General features: G+C 50.0%; 1 protein-coding gene across 2 annotated transcripts in view; it reads right to left on the bottom strand.

Annotated features, from left to right (window-relative positions):
* The window catches only part of Bdh1 (3-hydroxybutyrate dehydrogenase 1), a 31,222-nt gene extending 6,285 nt beyond the window's left edge, over positions 1 to 24,937 (bottom strand). Inside the window, exons 1-5 of one of the 2 annotated variants that reach the window (XM_032900074.1) lie at positions 24,538 to 24,937; positions 14,676 to 14,801; positions 6,671 to 6,743; positions 5,712 to 5,822; positions 3,758 to 3,899 (exon numbers count right to left, since the gene is read on the bottom strand). In XM_032900074.1, the coding sequence (XP_032755965.1) occupies positions 3,758 to 3,899; positions 5,712 to 5,822; positions 6,671 to 6,743; positions 14,676 to 14,761 (412 nt within the window). In that variant the 5' untranslated portion in view covers positions 14,762 to 14,801; positions 24,538 to 24,937. Of the gene's footprint in view, positions 1 to 3,757; positions 3,900 to 5,711; positions 5,823 to 6,670; positions 6,744 to 14,675; positions 14,802 to 23,906; positions 24,498 to 24,537 lie in introns of those variants that run through there. The other variant, XM_032900075.1, reaches the window with a different exon arrangement.
* Positions 24,938 to 26,218: the final 1,281 nt, after the last annotated feature.

Here is a 26,218-nt window from a genome sequence, read left to right as displayed (position 1 = left end):
ACCCCTGGGCCTCTGAGACCACCCCTACCCCAATCCTGTCACACCACCATGGCCTCCATCCTCCATCCATTGCTCACCCTGCTCTCCTATGGCTTCCAAGGACCACCAACTAAGCCTCACCCCATCTCCATTCTCTTAGACACCACCCACTAATGCCCCATGGACACCAGCTTTCCCCCAGTGTTAGTGGCACCCAGCATCCCCAGCGCCAACTTAACGCTTTCTTCTACCCGCCTCCACTGCTAACAGGCACACCCAGCGCCATATCCACGGCCTGGCTCCCCTGGAAGTTGAGACCGTCTCCTCTTCTACTTCATGTTTGTGGAATTTTCCCTTGGTTCTGTTTGACTCAGGTGGGCCAGTGTCATGTGATCTAAGATGCCCGTGTGCATGCTCTACTTAAAAATAAAACAGTTTTATACGGCGCTATTACCCAACGAAGGTTAATTGAGCGTGACCTGTACACCGCATGGTAGGCCTGCTGACCTGACGAGGTGCGGGGATGGACCCAGTAGCTCTCCAGAATCCTCAGCCCACTGGTGTTCCAGTTCCAACCACATTCCTGCCGGCCTGAAGGTCGCTGCTTTCACAAAATGGCCTCACTTTACCTCCACGTCCAGACAACTCCCATGTATCCCTGGGGGGCACGGACTCCTCCTCCTACGGTCCCCTCCATCTGAGCTCCACAGTCCTAGCTAACCCTAACCACAGCTAACACGTTGAGCCCCCGCGTCTGCTCTGTTCTGCTAAAGGTATCACACCCACTCCTCCAACTCCTTCACTTCTCCCGATCCAGTGTGTCACCCAGGGCTGGAAGGATGACTGATGATCAGAATGTCAGCTACCAGGTCCTGGAGTGGCACTTGTTGATGTCACCTGACCATGCTAATGCAGACCACAGCTGAATTGGCTGGCTGAGGCTCAGAGTGGCGAAGCCTGTGCTCACGTCACCAGCGACCAGGTGGAGAAGGCGCGACTGGACCCAGCTCTGAGGACGAGCCCTCATGCTCAGCCCCACAGAGTTGTTGGTCTCCTTTGCTGTGGCAAAGAACCAGTTCTGTCACCTGTATTAATTGGGTCCTGGTTTACCTCTCCTGTGCTATCAGAGAAGACCCCTCCACCCCCCAAGTCACCTCAGTCTCTACTCTACCTGTAGCCAGGCAAATCTTTCTCTTTCCAATCCCTCCCATTCCTGTGGCCCCTTGCCTTCACAGTGGTAAGGTCCAGACTAGGAAAGGGATGGCTACAAATACTTTTCCACTTTACAGATGGACAAGCTGAGGCCCACACAGGAGCTGGTTCACACCGAAGTCACACTTCTCTGGAGAGGCAAAGCCCTGGGTTAAATCTAGTCTTCCCGCTCCCAGATCAATGCATGTGCCTGATGTACCCTGCCTATAGCATAATGCCCCGGGTTGTCTAACTGCCTTAGGTTGTTTAACTGTCACTAGGTCAGTGTCCAGTTCCAAGCTCCTCCTGCAAGATCAGAGCCCAACAGGCCCCAAGCACAATTCCAAGCCTACTTGAGCAGGGACTCAGTAAACGCTTACTGATGGGTAAATAACGGTTCAAGGTTAGGCCATGCCCACAGCCTGTCTGCACGTGTGTGCGTCTGGTGTGTGTGCTGGTTTTCCTGGAGTGGGGAGGGCTGGCTGGTCACGGCTCCAGATGTCCTGTCCCTTAGAGTCCTTCAAAGCGGGATAGGTGAGACTAGTAGAGTATGGCTTCACCCCAGCACCTCAGGGTGGCTTCCCACACTTTAGTAGTGACTGTTCTATGAAGCCAGAGTGAAAATCAGCACCAAAATGTGCCCAAGAGGGCCCAAGATGGGAGCACACTTGTCCTAAGTGTGGGACGTTAAACACTGCTGCTGGGAGCTCCGGAAGGGCGCCACCTGGAGGTCGGCGCCAGCACTGCTCAGCCGTTTTGCTTGGAGAACGGACAACTATGGCCATAAGGGAGGGAGAGGGAGAGGATGGGAAAGACTGCGGAGAGGCAGTTCTAATTGTTTCATTTTCTGGTTTTGAACCTGAAAGTTCCAAACCTTCCCTCCAACCCCAAACTGCAGAATGGTGAGGGGGGTTACGGTGGTGGGGGACCAGGGACCACGGATCCCAGCTGCATTCCATTCTGTCAGTCATAAGTTCCACAGCTGTGATTCCAGGCTTTTTTGTGCTGCTGCTTTTTCTGCTACTGGTCTGTGAAGACAACACCCAGAGGCTGCTGGGAGAAAGGGTTACAGGCTATGTGGTTGGTAATCATCCCAGTGGGACACAGCCTGCCTTTTCTTAGTGGGTCAGGAATACCAACTACCCCTGTTAATTATTTAACAGAGGCTCAGTGGGTTCACAATACACAGACTGCTCCTGGACCCCAGCATGGCCTCTAGGAGGATACGGGGTAGCACTGAACTGCTGACGAGACACCAGTGACAGGCTTCCTAAGGAACAATCAGCCTCTTCGGAGCTAGCCCCGTGGCAAACATTCTTTCGGGAGATGGCAGCATTTTTCAGCCTGGCAATCTTGGTCAGCCACACAGCACAGGTGCTGGTCGCCCGGCCCTTTTCCTGGACCCCACCCTGCTGTGCAGCAGGGAGCTGAAGCAAGCTCCCTTTTGTCTGGCCTACCAAGAGCTCTTCCACAGGGCCTGCTGTGTGGCCCAGCTCCATGCTTCCGGGTTCCACTTAAGTGGTACCCCTCAAACTAAGGTCCTCACCCCTCAAGCTGAGGTCCTCCACACAGGCTGAACTGGGAGGACACAGATGCTCAGGCCTCTGGGAGCCTCTCCGACGGTTCACCTTTTGACCGCCTGCTCTCCAAACGTTCTGTGCCTTTAGCTTTGAGGCCATCTGTCTCCATCCTCCCTGGATCCCAACTGCTTGTATCCCATCTGGACATCTCCCCCCACCACGTCTTCCCACCCTCACCTTGCTCTTAACACTGAAGACACCAGCTGTGTAAGACACCTCTGGCCTCTGCTTCATCTCCACATAAGTTCCACAGCTGTGATTCAACCTCAAGTCGGCTTTGTTCCCCGGCACTGCTAGCAAGCTCTGCCTACCGCCATGTTCAGGGCTGCGCACCCACATTCTCCTTTAACCTGCCCTGCCCCACTGCAGTGCAGGCTTCAGAGGGGGCTTCATAAATCCAGCCAAGCCCCAGGACAGTCCCTTTATTCCCAGACCTTCCACAAAGCAGAGCCCTACCTCACTGGTTCCTCACCGCCCCCCACCAAATCAACCATTTGCCACACCCCAGCACGCCGCGGCTGCTTCCTAACGTTGCTCACACACTGCCCTCTTTCCAGCATGACCTTCCCAGCTCTCTGCCATACCATCCCTGCCAGAGCCAGGCACTGGACTCAGGTCCCCCCGTCCCTTCCCCCCACCGCTCACCCCATCTATGCCCTGCTCCCGGGACGGATGGTGAGGTCAATCCCCTTACTAAACCATAAGGTCCTTAGGGACAGAGACGCTTCAGCCACATTTGTGTCCCCACCAGTGCCTGTGCCTGGCCCAGAGCGGGCATTCGATGAGCACTGGATGAACAGATTTCAGACTTGCCTCTGGCCATATTTTACTGCCCTATTGCACGGGCTCGTTTAACTTAATCCACTTCCTCTCACTGAGCAGGAGGAAGAGTTTAAACAGCAAACAGAGGAGGACTCTTTTGCCAAGTTGCCAGCAAATGGAGGCAGCGTGGAGCAAAGGCCGTAGAATATGCCCGCAGACCGAAGCGGCAGTCGCGGTGCCCTTACCCTTCTCGGGATCCTTCAGGCCGGAGCGGACGGTCTCCACCGCTTTCTCCACCTCCTCACTGTTGCAGACATTGAGCTGGATGGTTCTCAGCCGGTCACTCTTCAGGCTGTCCAGCTCCCTGACCCCAGCATCACCTTTGTCCTGGGGGAGACCGGGCCGCAGTCACCTCTGTCTGTCCCTCCCTGGGATTTAGGCTCTGGGTTTAGCACCCAGCCCAGATAGGGACTCCAATCTCTTGCAAAGTCTGAGGTTTGCACTGATGCTTGCATATGGTTGCCCACAGGAACATCTTCAAAGTAGCCACAGGTCGACAGGTATTTAAAATAAATATCCTGAATGAAGCTTACTTTTATGGAAGTTTTTAAAATGCAGTTTGGGGCTAGGGAAAGAGCTCAGCGGTAGAAAGCTTGAGCGACTTGTGTTCGGTACCCATCATCACCCGCACAGCCATCTCTGTAACTCCAGCTGCAGAGGACCTGACACCCTCTCTGGCCTCTGCGGGCATCGGGCACACATGTGATATACATATGTGCAGGCAAAACATTCACACACACCCAAAAAAAAAAAAAAACCCTAAAGATTTTACCTAGTTTATCTAGGATGTGAATGAGCGGATTACTGTGGTTTATCTGTATGATCACGTAATAATCTGCAGGAAAAAATGAGCTATGACACACACTGCAATACAGAGGACCCTCAAAAACATGCCAAGGCCAGGTGTGGTGGGCACACCTCAATCCCAGCCCTTGGAAGGCAGAGACAAACGGATCTCTGTGAGTTCCAGGCCAGCTCTGGAACAGTGAGACTCTGTCTAAAAACAAACAAACACTGTGCTGTGTGAAGGACACAGTAAAAATACCCAGCACCCCTAAGTGTGATGTGAGCCACGTCCAGAGAAGGCAGGTTTAGGGGGGTAGAAGTAAGCGGCTGCCCAGACATGAGGGGTGTGGGGTGTCGGGGGAGGGTGGGAGGGGATGTGGGGCAGGGGGCACACGCAGGGGGTGAGGGGGAGGGTAACTAAAAAGAATCAAAAGAGAAAATTCTGAGCCAAAGAAATGCTTTAAAAGTGAACAGTAGAGGTTGTATAACTCTCTGAACTGGGGCGGTCCCCTAGTTACATTTGCAGTTTCATGGCCTAGTACCCTCTCCCTTTATGTACCTAAATGCCACTTGATGTCCCGAGGTGGCTAGCTCTACACTCCCAGGGCTGCTGGGGCCATCTCTTCTATCTGTCAGGTCTCCATCTGTGACGGCATAACTTATTCCAAATCCCTGAACAAATGTCGCCTCCTCTGTCAAGTCAGAAACCAACATCTTCTCTGCACTCCCCTGAAAACCCTCGACTGTGCTTGAGAATTTCACTCCATTCCTCAGCTGCATCCGTGTGGTGTCGTCTTACCACTGGACAGAAAGATCCTGGGGTGCTGGCTATTTTTCTGTCAACTTGACCTGAGCTAGAGTCAGCTGAGAGGAAGGAACCCCAATGAGAAAATGTCTTCAAAAGATCAAGCTATCGGCAAGCTTACAGGGCATTCTCCTAATTAGTGATTGATACGGGAAGGCATTGGGGGTGATGACCCTGGGTTCTATAAGAAAGCAGGCTGAGCAAGCCAAGGGGAGCAAGCCAGTAAGCAGCACCCCTCCATGGCCTCTGCATCAGCTCCTACCTCTAGGCTCCTGCCCTGTGTGAGTTCCTGCCTTTCCTACCTTCTATAGAAAACTAACTCCATAGCTTGCTTTTGGTCGTGGTGTTTATCACAGCAACCGTAACCCTAAGGCACTGGATCTCGGACCAGTCTTATGCTGTAGTGTAGTCATTTGACAAGTGACTAAACGGCAGAGGAATGGATGCATGGGGTGAGGCCTGGCGGATGGACAGATGCATTGAAAAGCTATGTACAGCAAGCGAGACTGAAGTGGGAAAAGTGAAGGCTGTTTTAACACCGGTCTTACCTTCAACAAACATCCAGCAAATACAAGGAAACCTTTTGAGTGCAGATGCTTGGCCAAAGAGAACCCAAATCCAGAGTCACAGCCTGTAACCAGGACAGCTTTGCCACTAGCCTGTTTTAGAAGGTTAGACCCATGTTAGGAACCCAGGATCCTTCAGAAGAGAAGTCAGCCCTCCCCAGCCTTCTGGGCAGTAATATTAGCGCATGCTGGGTGGCCAAGCCATGACCATCCTCCTAGTTAGCTTTCGTAGTCTAGAGAACTATAAGCACCAAGGTATAGTGAATCAGGAGAGCAGGCTCCAACCTAGAGCCTGCTACCAACAAGACTGGCTGGGGAGTGACTCCTGCTTTCAGATCTCGGTGCTCTCATCTACAATCGCCATGATGTCCTTGTCATCTTCATCAAAGCCAGTCTCAGCCAGCACACTTCCTGAGTGCAAGGTGCTCTGTTCATCCCAGCCCCATCTCTAGGCATAACCCACAGATCCATGGTTCTCAACCTTCCTAAAGCTGTGGCCCTTTAATACAGTTCCTTGTGTTGAGGTCATCTGTACCCATAAAACTATTTCACAACTGTATTTTTGTGACTTATGAATTGTAATGTAAATATCTGTTTTCCGATGGTCTTAGACCACTACTGTGAAAGGGTTGTTAACGATTTCATGTTGCCAGTGAGGAAACTGAGGTGCTTTTGAAATGCCCAGTGCAGTTAATGATGGGGCTGGAACCCAGATGGTGCTGAGAGACCCCAGAGCCTCACTCTCAACCTCCAGCTCCTGCCTTCCCTCTCACAAGCTCCCTGGCTAGGAGGGATAGAGTACATCCTTGTCGCTCCCCTATGCATGGGGAGAGGCTCTCCCTACTGATGGAGGGCCTCAAAGAAGAGTTAAGGAGAATGTGATTCAGAATGTCCTGACCGTCTAAAGTCCCAAGGGCTCCCAGGAGCCGACTGCCACTCACCGCATCTGCCTGACTGGTGTAGGTCCGACAGGTGTCAGGGCTGGAGGAGGCTGGGTAAAACAACAGTGTGTGTCTGTAAGAAAACAGGAAGCCATGAATGTAAGGCCCTAGTCCTTCTCCAGACCCCACTCCTGGGCAGAAATACCTTGGGACACCTTCGACTGCCAAGTAGGCTAAGTTAGCTCTAAGTTTCTTCCTACCCCAGGCCCTGGGGACTGCTCCTGCTGCATACACCCCCACCCACCCCACACACATATAAACACTTTCCACCAGGAGCCACTGCAGAAGCCATCTTGGCCACTCTACAGGAGATGCCTTCCTGAGAAGAAAGCCAACCCAGCAGCTACTTTTCTTAGAGGCTGGGCCAAAACTTGACTGGCCCATGGCCTGCTCCAGAAATGTTCACCTTCTGCTCCCCAGGGTACACAGATGGCCAGCGCTCCAGGGTAATCAAAGTGTGCATTCGCTTTCAGAAAGCAGCTTCTGCAGGCTGCTGAGGTGGCTTAGTGAGTAAAGGTTATTGACACACACACACACACACACACACACACACACACACACACACACACACACACGGCAAAGGCTTCTGTAATTTCAGTGTTTAAAAGATGTATTTATTTTATTTATGAGTACACTGTCGCTGTCTTCAGACACACCAGAAGAGAGCATTGGATCTCATTACAGATGGTTGGGAGCCACCATGTGGTTGCTGGGAATTGAACTCAGGACCTCTGGAAGAGCAGTCAGTGCTCTGAACTGCTGAGCCACCTCTCCAGCCCTAATTTCGGTGTTTTAACTCTCCCTAAGCTCATTGCTGCTTAGGGAGCGATGTTTTTAAGCTTTGTATTTGGGAATAATTAGAGATGTACACACTATTAAGAAACAATGCATAGGGCTGGAGAGATGGCTCAGTGGTTAAGAGCACTGACTGTTCTTCCAGAGGTTCTGAGTTCAAATCCTAGCAACCCCGTGGCAGCTCACAACCATCTGTAATGGGATCTGATGCCCTTTTCTGGTGTGTCTGAAGACAGCTACAGTGTACTCACATAAATAAAATAAATAAATGAAGGAGGAGGAGGAGTAGGAGGAGGAGGAGGAGGGAGAGGGGGAGGAAGAGGAAGAGGAGGAGGAGGAGGAGGAGGGGGGAAGAAACAATGCCTAGAGCTTGGCTTCATAGAGGCAGGCTTATAATAACAACCACTTGGGAAATGGATCAGGAGGATCGCAAGTTCATCCTGGGGAACTTGTTGAGTTTACCTTATCATAAAATGTAAAAGTAGGGCTGAGAATACAGTTCAGTGGTCACATGCTTTCCTATCACAGGCAAAATCCTAGGTTCAATCCCCAGTACTAGAGAAAGAAGAATGGGGAGAGGGCGGAGAGAGAAGGAAGAAAGGGGAGGGAGGGGTGGAGAGAGGAAGAGAAGAGGAAAAGAAAAATGGAGTAAGCAGAGACGTTGGTTATCCCTTTGCCCAATGTCTATTTTTTATTTATTTATTTATATGAGTACACTGTAGCTGTCTTCAGACACACCGGAAAAGGGCATCAGATCTTATTACAGATGGTTGTGAGCCACCATGTGGTTGCTGGGATTTGAACTCAGGACCTCTGGAAGAGCAGTCGGTGCTCTTAACCACTGAGCCATCTCTCCAGTCCATGCCCAATGTCTATTAATGGTAGTGTTGCACAGTGAGCATCGTCATAGCCAGGAATAACCAACAGTACAAAACATTTCCATCACTTGCACCTTTCTCTTTACTCTCTTCAGAGTGACACACACAGACACACACACAGACACACAGACACATACACACACACACACACACACACACACCCTTTAAACTGGTCTCTACCACTACAACTATCATTTCAACAATGTGAGGCCAGGCATGGCAGCTTACTCTGTGATCCCAGCACTCAGGGGGCTGATGCAGGAAGACCACCGGAAGTTCTAAGCCAGCCTGGGCCACAAAGTAAATTCTGTCTCAAAAAACACAAACAGTAACAACAAAGAGAATGTTATAAAATGGATCATACCACGCATAGCCGGCTGGATCTGGCTTTCTACACAGCTCCGCTCTCTGGAAACGCAGCCACACTGTTGGATAAACCTTCCCTTTTTTGTGTCTAAGTCGCGCTCTCTAATTTCGGCTATTGTGTAACTGTTTACTTGCTGAAGGTCACCCGGGTTGTTTCCAGTCTGGATTTATTATGAATAAAGCTGCTATGAAGATTCCTGGGCAGGAGTTTGTATAAACATATTTCTCTTGGATAAACTCCCAGGAACACAATCACTGGGTCATATGCTAGGTGCATACTTCGTTTCTAAAGAAACTAGGGAACTGTTTACAGCTCTGGAGTAGAAGGAAGCATGCTACATCGGCAGCAGAGATGTATGAGGACCCAGCATCTCCATTTACTTCCCAGAATTGGAAGGTATCACCGGTAGTGTGATTGGAAGGTAGTGTGAGGGAGTCAGGTCCCCTGGAACTGGAGTTCCGGTTGTGAGCTGCCATGCGGGTGCTGGGAATTGGACCCTGGTCCCTTGGGAGAACAGCCAATGTTCTTAACCACTGATCTATTTCTCCAGCCCCCACTTTAAAAGTTTTATTTGTTACTATGGATTTTTCAGACAGAGTCTCCTGCAAGCCAGGGTAGCACGGAACATTTTATATAGGCCAAACTGACTCTAACTGCCCAGCATCCTCCTGTCTCAGCATCCCAAGCGGTACGATTACAGGCATGATTTCAGCCCTGGCCACTGCTTTCTTTTTATTTTAGCCATGTTGAAAACCATGCATGACTATCTCGCTATGGTTCCGCTTTTCAGTTCTCTAATAGCTAAAGATGTTTATCTACCTCCTGTCTCGGGTCAGACGGCTGATAACTACCACAGTGAGGGTGACTGATAATCAACACAGCGGTTTAGAGGGCAGAAACCGAACAGGTCTGTAAGCTGGGGAGCTCAACTTCAAGATGGCGGCAGGTGTAGGGGCCTACTTCCTAGGCTGGCAATTTTTGCTGTGACTTAGCAGAAGGGGATGGTGGGGGTGTCTTAGACCTCTGTCACTAACCCACTGATGGAGGTGGCCCTCACGATCTAACACCTAAGACCTGACCTTCTCACACCAGCTGGCATGGTTACTTTGAACTGTCAACTTGACAGGATTTGGAGGTACTCCGTCGGTGAGGGTACTTCTAGAAGGATTCACTCAGGGTGGGAGAGCTACGTCACTGGCTGCAACATCTAATGGAGGGCTCATATGCCAAGAAACCTGAGGGAAAAGCTGCTCACCTACCCTCGCTTCTTCCTGAGCTGGGCACACTACTGCTATCCGACTCCAGCTCTCTCTACCTTCCAGTGATGATCCCAGGATCCTCCAGGGCCCCGGCACTGGTTTGAGACTGCAGAGGAGTGGCTGGGGTCACTGGCACTGGTTTGAAACCGGGGAGCAGTTGCTGGCTTTCCAGTGTGCACACAGGCCTTGAGGAACTGGCCAGTCTCTACTGTTTGAGCCGATCTAATGCACCCCTTTAAAAGTCCTCCTCCTCCTCCTCTAGTCCTCTGGGACCCACAATCCACCAGTGCTATGGGGAGCAGGATTTCAGCCCATGCATTTGGGGGTCACACAGGCATTAAGACCTCAGCCCAGGACATGTACATCCCGTGTTTGTCCATCTTCTATTTGGACTCTTTTCCTGCACCGCTGAGTTTTGAACATCCTTTAGATGCTTTAGAAACGTCTGCAAACCATGTAGCCTACAAGTCTTCCTGCTTGTCCATAACATCCTCCTTTTTATGTATTTTTCCAACATGTTTTTATCGATTCTTTGAGAATATCACATTGTGCACCCTGATCACACCCATTTCCCACCCTTGTGACCTTTCCCAAGGAAGAAAATAAAAAATGAAAATTAAAAAGCAAAACAAAACAACAACACAAGTCCAATTCATGCTATCTATATACTCACTGGAGCTCGGTCAAACTCTCTTCAGTGTCAGGTGCAGAACGTGGTGGCACCGGGCTCCACCGTATCACCTAACTGTCAGTGGTGTTGTTTTACATTCCCAGAACTCACAACCCAAACCCTCTGACCCAGCCCAGAGAGGCAGAGCCCTACAGAGAGGTGATTCGGGCCCTGTGCAGCACGGGCCAGCTCCAGCTGGCACGGCTCTGCCTGGCCGTCTGCTGTCTCCTCTCACCACTGCCAACCGTGCTTCACCTGCTCTGATCTGTGTTCTCACTCTCGCCAGGCTGCCCACACCTGTGTGAGGTCCCGGGCCTGGGGCTGCTTCTCAGTGTGGAGGGGGCTCTTGCTCACGACCAATTAAAGCAGACTCCCCAGGGCGAGACAGATGGTAGCACAGCCACTCTGTGTCAAGGGCCTGTGGCAGACGCTACTGCTGATTTGAACACTTGCATCCAGAAACTCTAGTCTGCACGGAGAGGTATTCTGGGAAGACAGGGGTATCCATGCAGGCTTTGCCCTTTCTTACCAATCGGGTTTCTGTCTGTGTTATTGTTCCCACCACAGACCAGCAATGGTAACCAGGAACTGAACTGGTTTCCACTAAAGGAGCCACAAGTGAAGTGGGTTCAGTCTAATTAAGACTGGGTTAGAAGACTGGCCCAAGTGCAGCTTGGGAAAAGCATAGCCTTGCAATGGCCTCTAGGGCCATGTGTCATGTAGCTGCCAAGAGGGAGTATTCAAACCCAGGGTGGGCACCCACTTCTACACTGCTGGACCAGAGCATGGGCTGTTATGCTTCCTACCTGCCTGGGCAGATCACTAGCGCCAGGTGTAGGTGGAATGTCCTGGGTGGAAACACATCAGTATGCCATTTTCCAGAGGCACCAGTGCCTTCTGGCACAGCTAGACACTTCTAAACTCAAAGGCTACTGGGGTCTTAAGTGGAGCAGATTGCCAGGTCGAGGATGCTAGACCAGGAAGATTCACCCTCAGGGACGGCTGGAGCATGAAGCCCTGGGCAACTGAGAACCCAGCAAACTAATCAGGCCAAAGATTTTCCCTACAGATCTTAGCACAGGTTACCCCTTGTGCTAGCTTCTCTTCACACCTGTGTCTCTCTCAGCCACTACTGATCATATGTACCCACTATCCTAGGGACATTTAATTCATTCTGGCTCAGCTGACACTCCCCTCCCCCAACACACACTGTGCCCCTTGGAATAACCAGGTAGCTCTTCTAGCCACACAGGAATGTCCCTATAACAGGTGTTCTTTCCCTCAGATGAGCCAGAAATGAAACCAATGCCCCACTTCCTTTTAAGGACAAACCTTTGGTAGAAATATTTTAATTTCCATTGACTTTCCTTCTTTCTTCCTTTCTTCCTTCCTTTCTTCCTTCCTTTCTTCCTTCCTTCCTTCCTTTCTTTCTTTCTTTCTTTCTTTCTTTCTTTCTTTCTTTCTTTCTTTCTTTCTTTCTTTCTTTCTTTCTTTCTTTCTTTCTTTCTTTCTTTCTTTCCTCTTTGTAGCCCTGGCTATTCTGGAACTAGCTCTGTAGTCCTAGCTGCCTCAGTTTCCCAAGAGCTGGGATTAAAAGCATGCACCTCTACTGCCCGGTTGTGGTTATTTTTTCCAAATAAGAAAATCTCAGAAATCTCTAAAAGCCACTTTGGAGATGGTTTTTCTATTTTTCATCTTATATGTATGAATGCCTGCACATATGTATGTGCACCCCAATGTGTGCAGTACCTGCAGTGGCCAGAAGAGGGCATCAGATCCCCTCCAACTGGAGTTAGACCAGCTATGAGCTGCCATGTGGATACTCCCCTGGGAACATCTGGGTTCTCTGGAAGAGCAGCCAGTCCTCTTCATCACAGAGCCATCTCTCCAGGCTCAGGTTTTTCTGTTTTTATGAATCGCTTGCTTTAAAAAGTAGAGGTGGGTAGTTTCACTCTATCCCCCAGCAAGGCTTGGACGCTTGGTGGGCCAGTGATTTCTATAGATTTGAAAGTCAAAGAGGAGGGGTTGGGATTTGGCTCAGTGGTAGGCGCTTGCCTGGAAGCGCAAGGTCCTGGGTTGGTCCCCAGCCCGAAAAAAAAAAAAAAAAAAAAAAAAAAAAAAGAAAGTCAAAGAGGACAGGAGGGAAGAGCCATAGGACAGAAAGTTCTGGGTCCCTGGTGCCTGAGGATTGGGGTGTCCTAGCTTGCTGGGAATTGGGTATCTAAAGACGAGAAGTTCGAGAAGCCTGTGAACAAGTCATTTTCCCTGGCATTAGGCATGGTCTGCAGAGGGAGCACAGCTCTTCGTGAATTCTCCTTGAGCAAGGGCTGTACTTAGGTGCAACAAAGCAGAAACCATGCAGAGTCCTGCAGCAAGCTGGACAAAGGCAGCGTGGTGATCTAAGAAGGTTCATTTGTGCCCAGCCAGACTGTGGCATGGTTCCCGCCAAATTCCCAGGCAACCTTCCTGGTCAAGCCACCGGACATGGAATTCCTGATGTTGTAACGTTCAAGGATTTGAACAAATAAAAAGTAAATATGGATGGATTAAAAGAGAAAAAGGGGCAAAGTCGCTACTTTCTAAATCCCTTCTACACCCAGGATCCTTGTCTCCTGTACTCAGTGGACACTGCTCTGCATGGAGGTGCATTTTAAATCCCTCACGTGGCATCAGTGGAGAGCTGAAGAACTATTTCCGGCAGAGCCTCTTGCTGTGGCTCCCCTACAAATGGGTTTTAGCAAATGCTGAGGGAATTTACAATGTATGCTCTAAGGAAATATGTTAGCATAGAAAACACCAGCTTTCTTGCTACAGGGGCTTGGCATTTAACTTGATGTTCTGTTTCATGTCCCTGAAATATAACCAGGAATATAACTTACTTTGTAGCAGCAGAGTCCACGAATTCCCCCCTTGAAATAGGCAAGATCTACCGACTGTAGCTACATGCACCTAGACCCAGCACGTACAGGCTAACGTAGGAGGACTCTGAACCAAGGACTTGGAAACCAGCCTGTCAGCATGGTAAGATGGTGTCTCCAAAATACCAAAGATCTGCTTGTTTAGTGTGAACTTATTCAATAATCCTTCTAAATCCCAGCCGTTCAGGGATGTCTAGGGTATTTACCTATGAGTGTAAACGGAAAAAGACCAAAGAAACTAGCCACACAGACACTGGAGAAGGGCGCACCTCCCTCCTGCAAACCCCTTGCCTACGTGCTAATCTGTATGCAACCACAATGGCACACAGGCAAACCCACGACGGGAGAGACATTTCAGAATAGTTGACGAGTGACCCCCCCAGTGTCAAGACTGTGACTGAAGGTGACTGACAGTTGTCGCTGATGGGAAGAGGCTAAGGAGACACATCGATCAATGGTGGTCGCTGGGGCTACCTTGTGGGCTGGGTAACAGGCCCATGAGGCCCTTTGGTAGAGGCTGGGTGAGATCAGCAGCTTGGTTATTGGCATCATATATGTGCCAATGTCTTTATGTTCATCCCTGCAATGTGACTTGATGTCATGCGAATGGCTATGGTCGCCTGGTGAGGAGCATCTGGGTGTTCTTTGTTTTTGCAATTTTTATATGATTCTAAGAGGATTTCAGAGTCAGGCGGTGGTGGCGCACTCCTTTAATCCCAGTACTCAGGAGGCAGAAGGCAGGCAGATCTATGAGTTCGAGGCCAGCATGGTCTACAGAGCAAGTTCCAGGACAGTCAGGGCCACACAGAGAAACCCTGCCTCGGAAAAACAAAAACAAAACAAAATTTCTTTCAGACAAAAGAGGAAAAAAGGTTTATTTTGCAGTCACTAGCAACCGTGTGTACACTAGGCAAGTGCTCTATCCCTGAGCTACAGCCCCAGAACGGACAGAAGGGTTTAGAAAATCACTAGGAAGCTATTCCTATTTGCCCTGTGAACCCCCGGAAGGCCTGAGCCCTGGAGGCCTGCCTTCACTGGGGTCTGACAGGTAGGGAAGGTGTTTAGGGCCTGCCTGTGAAAAGGGTGGTCTTCAACCAGCCCTTCCTTTGGTTACTTACCTTGTCCCATTTTCTCTATCACAGACACTTAGGGCTTTTCCTGGGAGCTGTGACAGGGGTCTGGAGAGACGGGCGGCCAGCATCATGGCACCAAGTTGTAAGATGATCTGCTTCCTTCTGGTGGCTCTGAAACACAGAATGTTTGCTCAGTGTCTTCCCCAGTGGAGCTGACTTGGGGACATAACCAGGAGAAGGTATATCTAGCCTGGTGACATCATCTATAAAGCTCACGCTCAAGAACTTAAGGACGTTTATAATTTAGTGATGACCCACATTTGTAGCAACTGTATGTGACCTACAGGCCACAGGTCTGACATATCTGGTGGGGAGTCCCTAGCTCCATGAACATTGTTCCCTCATCCAGGTTCCTAATATCTGTCGAAACATCCATCTGTGGTGATCAGGACACTGGCCTTCACTCACAGTGTATCTCTATCCTCTTCCAGTTGCTTTTGCAGCACCATACCTCAGTAGGCCACTTCTCTCTCACCCCAGCAAACTCGAGGCAATGAGATTTAATTAGTCAGTAATCCCTAGACTCTAGGACCTCGAGCAGAGAGTCTGGAGTTACAAGATGAGAATGGAGACTCTTCACATTGCAACATTGAAACACACACACACATGCGCGCGCACGCACACACACACACACACACACACACACACACACACACACACATTCTCCAGGCTTGTAATCCTAGCACATGGGTGGCTGAGGTAGGGGAATTAGAAGTTGGAAGTCAGCTTAGACTGTATACAACAAGTTCCACAGCAGCCTGGGCTATAAGACTCTGCAAACAACAACAACAACAACAACAATAACAATAACAATAACCCCCCCCAAAAAAAAAACCAAAGCAAAACAATAGCAAAACCTGCACACAATGAGAAACAAATACACACACCCCTCATCCTCACCCATTTAAGGTTAAATTGTAACCCTCATCTCAACTTGGTGCCACCAGGGGTCCTACTCAGCACCATGATGATTAAATGTCACACCCACAAATCGAACCCAGACAAGACCAGTAATAAGACGGCTGACTAAATAGCCAAACTAAAGCTCATCACAGGAAGGAGCTCCAGGTATTTACCTCCTGTAATCTTCCAAAAACTGAAGAGAAGCGGAGGTCTCCTCAGCTTGGGTTATGTTTCCATTAGTAGCGGCTGTCAGTTTGTCTGTTGGCATCTCCCTGCTCTGGTTAACAATGACGCCTTCTGCTGAAGGGCTAGGAGGGCCGGCTGGGAGGAGGTGACCCACAGGGCTGGAGCCCAGGGAATTGGTCTCTTGCTGGCCCCTCCTTTGCATAACTGGCTCTAATTTGTTAATGATAAGATCCCAGCCGGATCTTACCCTCCATCTACGAGTGCTGGAATCAAGAACATGTCACCACACCTGGTCACAGACTTCTCATAACGCCTCCACCCGGATGACATTATCTAATCTGAATCAGCTCCCAAAGTTCCCTCCTCTGCAGGTGAAAACTCGTTCATTTAGGATCTGGAGAGGTGGCTCAGTGGTTAAAACTACCAGCTGCTCTTTCCGAGGACCCAGGTTTGATTCCCAGCACTCACACGGAAGCTCACAACACTCTCTACCTCCAGACCCAGAGAATCCAACACCCTCTCCTGACCTGTGGTACAAAGACATGCACGAAGGCAGAACACTCATACACATAAAGTAAACAGTTAAAAAAAAAAAGGTTCTAATTTCCTCAGTGAATGTCAACAGTCAGTTAAATCTACCCCTTTCAAACTTCAAGTTAAGGCTCAAACCGTATCTAGATCATGGCAGCCTTAGGCTACTCACCAAGCCAGCCTAGACAGTGCTCACCAAAGGAGGCAGGCAGCCATGTTTAGCTGTTGAATTCCCAGGACAGGCAGCCAGGGCCTCTTTGCCTTGTGTAATTTCTGTTCTTGAACTTGGTTTCTTCTGTTCCTATGAGCCACTCCCATTCTATACCTCATCTTCTGTTTGTTTTGTTTTTTTCAAGACAAGGTTCCTCTTCCTGTAACCCTGGCTATCCTGGAACTTTGCTCTGCAGACCAGGCTGGCCTTGAACTCACAAAGATCCGCCTGCTTCTGCCTCCTGAGCACTGGGATTAAAGGCCTGCGCCACTCCCCATCCCCTGCCCAGCTCTCTACACCACTTTCTACACCGCCCAATTTGCTCACTTTCTAGCAGGGTCTTATGCTTGTCTGCTGAGGCAGCTCTCCCAGCCTCAGAGCCTTCCACCTCTGCGCGCTCTCTCTCTCTCTCTCTCTCTCTCTCTCTCTCTCTCTCTCTCTCTCTCTCTGAGGCTGGGAGGGGTCTTCTGCTATCCATTACCTGTTGTGAGGTTTGAATATGGTTGTTGAAATGTAGGGGGAGGGAGTTGGGGATGGAATGACCTACTGAGCTATATCCCCCAAGTCAATCAGACTAAGATCTGTCATCGTGGGAGTCTTAGGACATAGGGTAATAATTGGGCAGGAGGATCTCAAGTTCAAAATCATCTTGAGCTACAGAGAACGCTCAAGGCTAGCCTGGACTCCATGAGATTACATAAGCAACTAAGACCAAAACCGAACAAGCAAGCAAACAGAGGTGGCCAGGAGTCAGGCTGTTAGCACCCATAATCTCAACGCGTGGGATGCTGGGCCAGAAGGAGCACACACTGGAGACCAACCAGCCTGAGCTACATGAAGCTCTGTCTTTAAACAAGCAAACAAACACACACACAGGTGATTTAGTAATTAGGAGGAATTAGTGCCTGTCCCCAGGGAGATGCCACTGCCCTGGGGCTGCATGAATTACTGGTCAGAAAAGGTCTTCATGAAGCAATCCACCTGCTGGATCCTGCCACACTCAAACAAGCGCCCACTTCCTGTTGTGCTATGAACAGCATGGGCCCCTCACCAGAAGCTGTGCTTTGGGCTTCCAGGGCTCCAGAACCAGGGGTCAAACTAAACCTCTTTTCTTTCAAAGTCATCAGTCTCAGGCATTCTGTTATAGCAACAGAACCATGCAAAGTCACCCCCCCCTTTTCAGGGGCTCCCAAGCAACACACGACATGGCTCTGAAGGTCCATGGCCCTTAGTCCTCACACTACCCTTCGTTTACTTCACCTTCTTCAATTGAGACAAAAACCTTGTGAGACCAGAGGCCTGGCCCATCTTGTTGGCCACTTTCAGTAACCTTCAATGTCCAGAGCAACCAGAGGAGGCACAAGCAAACCTCCACTGAGCACCCTGAGGGTAGGAAGGCACCATGTGACCCATACTGAATGAAGTGCTCATGGCTGTTTCCCGCAGGGAGAGCAGAGCCTGATGTGGCCCCTGCGGAAGACCCAGGGAGAGCCAGTCTCATTCTTTCCAGGATTCCATGTGCTGAACACACACAGCTGCGCCTCCTCCCGTCGAAACGCCTGGTCACTCTGCTGCTGGCTGAATTCAAATGCAGTCTGTAATTACAGACCTGCCCCATCCCTTGGCTCACTGCCTGTGAAAGAAAATGCCTCTGCATAATCTCCAAATAGAGGGTTGCTTTCAACTTCCCTTTCCTTAGGGTCAGCAAAACGTAAAGAGCTATAGTCAAAACAGCTTAAAGTGCATAAAACGTAGGCCTTTGAATCACGCCTGTCTACAATGTGGTCTCTCATACATAGGGCGGTAGACATTTACATCTGAAGGCAGGGCCTCATCCTGAGCTGCTGCTTTGCCACTGAGCTACACCCCCAGGCTGGACTAGGTTTACGGAACACTGTTACTGGGGAAAACTTACAGACTTTGCCCAGGTGCCGTGGCTATCCTAATGCCTCAGGCTGGAGTTCCCTCTCTGTAGAGCTGGACGTTCTTGGATCTGCCTTCAGGTTTGGGAACAGAAACGGTTACAGGAAGTAGGTGGGTACCAGAAAAAGGAAGAGACCTCGAGGGCTGATGGTTCCTTTAACCTTGGAACTCAAGTCCCAAAGTAAAAGGTCACCAGGGTCTGACTCAGAGCCACCAAATGCATAGGATGTTGTCACAAAATAAAGATGCTAAGAAAACTTGGGCCTCCTCTCAAGAGCACCTGCTCCAAGGTCAATACAAAGACTGTGGAAAACCCAAGATGAACCCCATTTCTCCCCCCATTTCAAAGGAGTACAAGTCAGTCTCAGTTGGTGGTGACTCGTGCCACAGCCACTAGGAGTGGACAGCTAATCAAGACCAGGCTCTAACTTGTAGGCCATCCTGTAAAGGGAGTTGTTGCAGTTTGTTGCAGTTTCCTCTCCAACCCGATCGGCCAGTACAAAGAAAACATAACTCAATTAATATGAAAACAATCTAGCGTCTAGATTGGGCAGATCCAACCTACACTGTCCTATTCCTAGCTCCCAAATCCCTCATCCCTTGCACCTTTTTTTTGCCAGGTCTCCAGCTTCTCCTTCTCCCAGCGACAACTCTCTCTCGCTTCTTTTCTTTTCCCTCTCTGACTCCTCCCCTCATGCCCCCCCTCATGCACTCTCCCCTCCTCACTCCTCCCTCTCCTCACTCCTCCCTCTCGCTCCGGACTCCTCCCTCTGCCCAAATCTTGAGCTCTTGCCTTTATTTTACAAATTCAGAGAGAACTCCAAGGCAAACCACAACAGGGAGTACCTCAAAGAGGCCATAGCGCCTGCTTTCCAGCGTGTCGGTAGCTAGGTCTCCCTTAATCCCTTTAGGGTAAGCCAATCTCAGAAGAGGAAGAGCATTTGCAGAGACGGGAGTATTGAAGGTGGGAATTTGGATGGCGTGTCTGAAGGGGCCTTTGGCCCTGCAACATGGGAGAGAGCCCTGCTCCAATGAGGAGGATAAGCTGCATGCTCTTCAGGTATCCCACAGAGAAGTACCCAAGACAGAAACCAAAGTCCCAGTGACAGCCCACAGCTAAATATGGCCACCTTACATTTCCTATAATTATTTGCTTCAGTCCAGTGGTCTGTTGTGTTTTGCTTCATTTTGTGTGGATATTAGAGACTGAAGCCAGGGCTCTACACATGCTCCAACACTGAACCCCACCCCCTAGCCCAGCTTAGCATTCTAAAAGTTAATATAATGAGGCAGGGGAGCTAAGCTTGAATCAAAAACACTTCACTTGGGGGTTGGAGATATGGCTCAGCGGTTAAGAGCAGTCGGTGCTCTTAACCTGAGGTTAAGGTCCTGAGTTCAAATCCCAGCAACCACATGGTGGCTCACAACCATCTGTAATGAGATCTGATGCCCTCTTCTGGTGTGTCTGAAGACAACTACAGTGTACTCATATATAATAAATAAATAAAATATTAAAAAAAAAAACAAAAAAAACAAAAAAACAAAAAAAACACTTCACGACTTCTGTCTTAAATAGGATCTCACGTTTGAATCGCTTGGACACTACAGGAGTCTGAGTTATAAGATGCTGATGCAGAATGACATTTTCCTTCTAACCGTTTAGTGGTTTTGCTTGGTCTGGCCAGAGGAAATAAGAGTTTCCCTGAAGTGCTTCAGAAGAATCAGGCAACCCATTTTAAAAATCCTTGTTCAAAGAGATGCCCGCCAGCCCTCTGAGAGAGAATCCTCTGGACAGGAAGCCTAAGGGGATCACACAGACCCTCATCTTCACCATACTTGGGTCACAAGTGCAGATATAAGTCATAGCTAACCTCAATAGAACCCACAAAGCCAAGGATTGAGCTGTACACCCCCATTCGGCAGAAACACACCTACTGTTGACACCTTGATCTGCTCAGGGACTCTGGGCACAGATGAATGACTGTACGGTTGTCACTGTGCAGAGTCTATTCTGTTAACTCCCTCTTCTCAGGCTCCCCCACGCCCACAGGATTTATTCTCCATAGCTGTAGGTGCACAGGGAGGTGGCCTATCCCTGGACCCTCGATGACTGAGATGACCTGAGATGACCTCTAGGAAAGAAATGAGGTGGGGGAGCTATGCTTGGCTCTGTGAGCTGGAGACCGGCTGAGGGTCTGGTGTTGAGTCCTCCTCTGCCTTTCATTAGGAGAATGGCTCATTGGTGACCTTATAATGACAAGAGGGTACTTGCCTTCCTCTCTCACTCATCGGTGCTTCCCCAAGAGAAAGTGTTCCCAGGGCTGTCAGATCACGGTAATTACAATGGCCAGACTAAGGGAACATTCCATGCTTAGGAGAGCAGGGCCGGCCTGCCAAGGGCAAGGCCAACTACAGATGTTGTCTCAGGGTTCCATTCCTGGTCTGTTCTTACCATATGGTGAGCTTTCATAGCTGTGCTATTTACATGCTATCTCATTAATCCACGTGTCGTTACCATCATTGTAATACGAATATATTGTCATTAAATCTATCATTTATGTTTACATCAACACGCCAAGGTTTATTTCCAGCTCAGCCTTTGCCCCAAACGCCAGCCTCAGGCATACAACTGTCCCTTTGGAGGTTTCACGGGTTATGTCAAGTTTAACTTGTCCAACGTGTTCTCCTGTTCTGATTTCCTGCATGTTCCGCAGCCCGGCTGTTTGGCATAATTCACTGACCTCCCCTTCACAAGCTGGCGAAGGTTCTCTGCCGTCATCTAAGCCTTCATCCCTTCCTTCTGGATTACCACAGTAGCTTCCCAAGTAGGCTCTTTGAGTCCATCAAGGTCTCCATGTGGGTTGTTCAATCCAGAAAACTATGCATCATACCATGTCAGTCTTGCATCTAATTCCAATTTGTAGACTGCCTAAAACCCTCCATGATCTTGGCCCTCTCATCTCCTTAACCTCATCTCTGTTCACTGTGCCTCTGTATGGTGATCTTCTTGCTGCCTGTCATTGGCATACTTCCTGGCTTCAGGGCCTTTGCCTTTCTTGTTCCTCTGTCTGGAAACTCTCATCATCAGATAGGCACATTTATAGAGCCCTCACCTGGTTCTTCACACCTGAGCCCCACCAAAGCCTGGCCACTACTCTGTCCCCTCCTTGCTTCCGTTTTTTTGTTTTTGTTTTTTTTTTTTGTTTTTGTTTTTTCTTTTTTTCGGAGCTGGGGATTGAACCCAGGGCCTTGCGCTTGCTAGGCAAGCGCTCTACCTTGCTTCCGTTTCTTGCTTTGCTATTGGCACTTACCCCACTACATCTTTCACACATTATTTTTTTCTTATCTTATCTGCATCTTTGAATCTTTTCCAATTGCAAGCTCTTGCAGTAAGGGGGATTACCAAAGCAATGCCTTACACAACGAAGAGTGAGTTAAGCATTTTAAGCCACGCCTTTAAACCCAGCACTTGAGAGGCACAATAGTCCTTTTCTCAGATTCATGACTTTAGGCTTTGTTCTTTGACCGGCTCAGGGTAACTGGGGCCATCTGAGTGACCATGGTGTTGGAGCCTGGTGGGGTCACCAGTGACTCCTCCTCCCCTTGAATCAATAGCGAATAGAACTAAGTTGTGAGGGTTGGGCCTCTGAGGCCCCCTTCCATCCATCCACTAATTCTTACTAAATCAACTGCTATACCATCTGGACTGGAGAGATGGCTCAGTGGTTAAGAGCACTGGTTGCTCTTCCAGAGGACATGAGTTCAATTCCCAGCAACCACATGGTGGCTCACAACCATCTGTAATGGGATCCAATGCTCTCTTCTGGTGTGTCTGAAGACAGCTACAGTGTACTCATATACATAAAATAATCTTTTAAAAAATTGCCACACCATCACTCTTTAATTTCTAAGCCTCCCTTATCCTATACCAAATTTGATTTTTTTAACACCTAATTGGTACAAATAACATGTCCTCCAAGCTACCTTTTCTTTGTCTTTCTTTTTTTAAGATGATTTATTTATTTTATGTACAGGAGTACACTGTAGCGGTCTTCAGACATACCAGAAGAGGGCATCTGATCCCTTTACAGATGGTTGTGAGCCACCATGTGATCAGTGCCCTTAACCACTGAGCCATCTCCGTAGCCCCAGGCTACCTTTTCTAATTGCCTACATCAAAAACTCAGTCTCTCAACAGGGACGGTAATCCCAGCTACACAGGAAGTTGAGGCAGGCAATTAAAGCCTTCCTTGGGGGCTGGAGAGATGGCTCAGTGGTTAAGGGCACTGACTGCTCTTCCAGAGGTCCTGAGTTCAATCCCCAGCAACCACATGGTGGCTCACAACCATCTGTAATGGGATCTGATGCCCTCTTCTGCTGTGTCTGAAGACAATGACAGTGTACTCACATACATTAAATAAATAAATAAATCTTTAAAAAAAAAAAAAAGCCTTCCTTGGCTTTAAATCCAAGGTCAGCCTAGGTAACTTAGTGGAACATCAACCCAAAATAATAAAAATCAGGTTGAGGATATAACTCAGTGGCAAGAACTTATCATTTATGACGCCTTAGTTTCAACCCTTCTCATAGGAAAAACAAACAAAAAACCCCAGGTTCCTCCTCTTTCCCCAGCCTCCCTTTGGATCTCTGTAATTACAGTCACCCAGGCGGTGTATATTGGAATTCAAAACTACTCACGAGCCCTAACCATCAGCCCCACATACACTCTGAGCACCCCACCAATAGGACTCACTGACATCTAGGTTTCCTCTATAGATGTATTGTTGAACGTTACATAAATGTCTCCGTTCAGCTTCCTGGCCTGTTAGGGTGTCTATACCCAGTGTTTCAGGAACAATCTGATGTCGAAAGACAGGCATCTGCTGCGTCACAAAATACTCTGGCAAGAGGAAGCCTCTGCAACTCCAAGTGAGAACCTCTGGGCTAGACAGTGACTCTGCACCTGCTGACTATGGGCCGACTTTGGCTCACTGGCTGGAAAAACATGCGATGGACGATATGCTGCCGCCTCCTGGAAGGAGCAGCCACAGGGTTAGGGGAAAGGACGTCGGAGCCCCACCCAGATGCGCGAACACACGCAAACCTGGCGCCCTCCAGCAGGCAAGGGGTAGGATGGAGTCGCACTGGCGCCTCCTACTCCACGCCGCGCCAGACGTCGCTGTAGACCGCGCAGCCAATCCCAGCGCTGCGGTCCCATCCAACCGGCAAGAGGGCGGGGACCAAGGGGGCTCGGCACAGGCCGAGCTCCCATTGGCTGAGGCGGCACCACCTAGACAAAGCCGCACTGTCCTCCAGCCGTTGCACTGGGGTGACTGCCGGCCTGGCGCTGCCAAGGCCCCCGCCACTCAGGCATCCCCAGACGACCCCCGCGGCGCCGCCACCAAGCCCGGACCTTCTCCTCTTCTTCCCCCAGCACCGAGGCCCACCCAGTCTCCACCAACCCTGGCTCTGCTCGTGCTCACGCGACTGGACTCGTGGCCTCACCGCTGTCCAGCATCCTTTCCGAGCACAGCAGACGCGGAGGAGGCGCTGCCAAAACCCCTACAACAGAGCCTAGTGGAGGCCACGGGAGGAGGGGGACCGACGTAGAGCAAGGTCGGGAGATGGGTCGGGACCACGCAGTGCCTTCCAAGGGCTGCTTGAGTGGCTTCGACCCAGGCTCGGCCTTGGACTACGAAGTGACCTTGGGCCAGTTCCCTCCACTCCTGGGGCCTCGGTTCCCTTCTGTAAAATCGCGCCAGCAGTGAACGAGGAGTGCCGAAGGTTTCACCTGGGGCCACGCGGCCGCGTGATCAACCCCGGGCCTCCCGTGGTGATTATAAAGGACCTTGTTCCTGGAGGCGCGCACGGAGGAAGCCGGAGGCCATCAGAGGGTGACAGGTGCAGACCACCTGGGATATCAATCGGTCCATCTCTGCTTCCTCTTCGGCCGCAGGGCTGCCTAGAGGACACGATGTCCCTTCCCCACCCGCCTTCCAAGGAGCCGGCTCAGTAGCCGCGCCGGTCTAACCCAAACCCAGCAGATAGCGCTGGTGTGCAGCACCCGAGCTACGGCGCTGAAGACCCTCTTACCCCACAACGAGCCGGCAGGGGGCTCCGCGGCAAGGGCTGGACCGGTGCGCTCGTCTGACCCCGGAGCTGTGCAGGTGCTCGCGCTTCTGGCTTGGAGTTGGCGCGTTGCCTCTGTTTCCCAAGACCCTCTCCGGACCCCTAAAACTGCGGCCTCCTGCTTCTGACACCCGGATGTGCCTAACACACTCCGGTGCGTGCGTTAAGGCTGCGCCGGGCGGGGCCCGACGGCAGACAGCGCGGAGGCGGGGAGTGCTTAGGCGCAGCCTCCTTAGCCCTCCTTAGCCCGGCCTGGCTCTGCTCCAGTCAAGGGTGCCCCTAATCTCTAGACGCCCCGGAGGTAAACCTGCTCATGCAGGTCCATCCTGACCCAAGCCTGGTACAGATCCTCGCTGCCGTATGATCTTCGCTTCCTGGATCCTGGTGGGGAGGCAAAAGGTGCGAGAAGGTTTCAGCCCCCAGCCCACCCCCAAAACCAGGGCGTGGGTGCCGCTCCAGGAAGTGAAGAAACCGTGTGGAGGACAAGACTCCTTCCAGGTCTTTTGCGCGTTTGCTGTCTTTAAAGCTCATCGGGACTAAATGGTTAGTTGATTGACTTTTGAATGTCATTTAACGAAACGACACTTAATTTTTTTTCTCCTGAGGGTCTTTTAACATATCGCAGTTTCCCATGGTTTCACCAATAGAACTGTGCGCGTGGTCCGCAGGGGCAGTCAGCCATAAATGAACTCTCCTCAGATCCCACTACCTCGAGACACCTGTTTCCAGGATGAGAAACAGGCTGAAGAACGACACCAGCATCTATTAGCGATGAGCTATGTTTAGACAAATGACGTAAGGACTGCGTAGAAAGAGACTAGACAAATAAACGTCCCGGGGAAGTACGGGGACAATGGGGGATCGAGGCTTTAAAGAAAGCTGCCAGCCCCGTCCGTGGATCTTGAGGGCTGAGGCTGCGTGTTCCCTTTTTATGCCCCTCTTCTGGCACTCATAGCGCCGAAGACCGGGAGAATCCTGAAAAGAGAACACGTTGGTTCTCTGAGCCCATTTCACAGACTCAGTTGACTCAGAATGTCGCCCAGTAGATGGCGCTGTGATCCATAGCAATAAATCTCTATACTGTAAACAGGCAACTATTTTTTTTTTTTTTTTTGGTTCTTTTTTTTTCGAGCAAACCCAGGGCCTTTTCCTAGGTAAACGCTCTACCACTGAGCTAAATCCCCAGCCCCGTAACAGGCAACTATTTTAATCCCTGCACTTACTCGGGAGACAGAGGGAGGCAGACCTCTCTCTGAGTTCAAGACTAGTCTGATCTGCAGAGTGAGTTCCGGGGCAGCCAATGCTACACAGAGAAACCCAGTCTCAAAAACCAAAAACAACAACAATAAATAAATAAATAAACAAACAAGTCATCCAACCCCCCAAACACCCTACAATTATAAAAACCTATAACCATTCGAGTATACTGTGTCACTAGGATACACTTTGAGGATTATGTCGTGCTAGAAGAGTTAATCTTCTCCCCTAGGAAAACCATAGATTCTAACTTGGGACTAAGAATTATGTGTAACGATTTATAAAATACTTCGATAGTTGAACTCTTTGACTTTACCTTAGACAACTCTTGCTTCACGATCTTTCCAGCCCCAGCTTTGCTGGTGTGACCTGAGAAGCCTGCTTCAGC

This window comes from Rattus rattus, chromosome 4, assembly GCF_011064425.1.
Source record: "Rattus rattus isolate New Zealand chromosome 4, Rrattus_CSIRO_v1, whole genome shotgun sequence".
NCBI classification, from domain to species: domain Eukaryota; kingdom Metazoa; phylum Chordata; class Mammalia; order Rodentia; family Muridae; genus Rattus; species Rattus rattus.
This window is presented reverse-complemented; position numbering and strand designations above follow the sequence as displayed.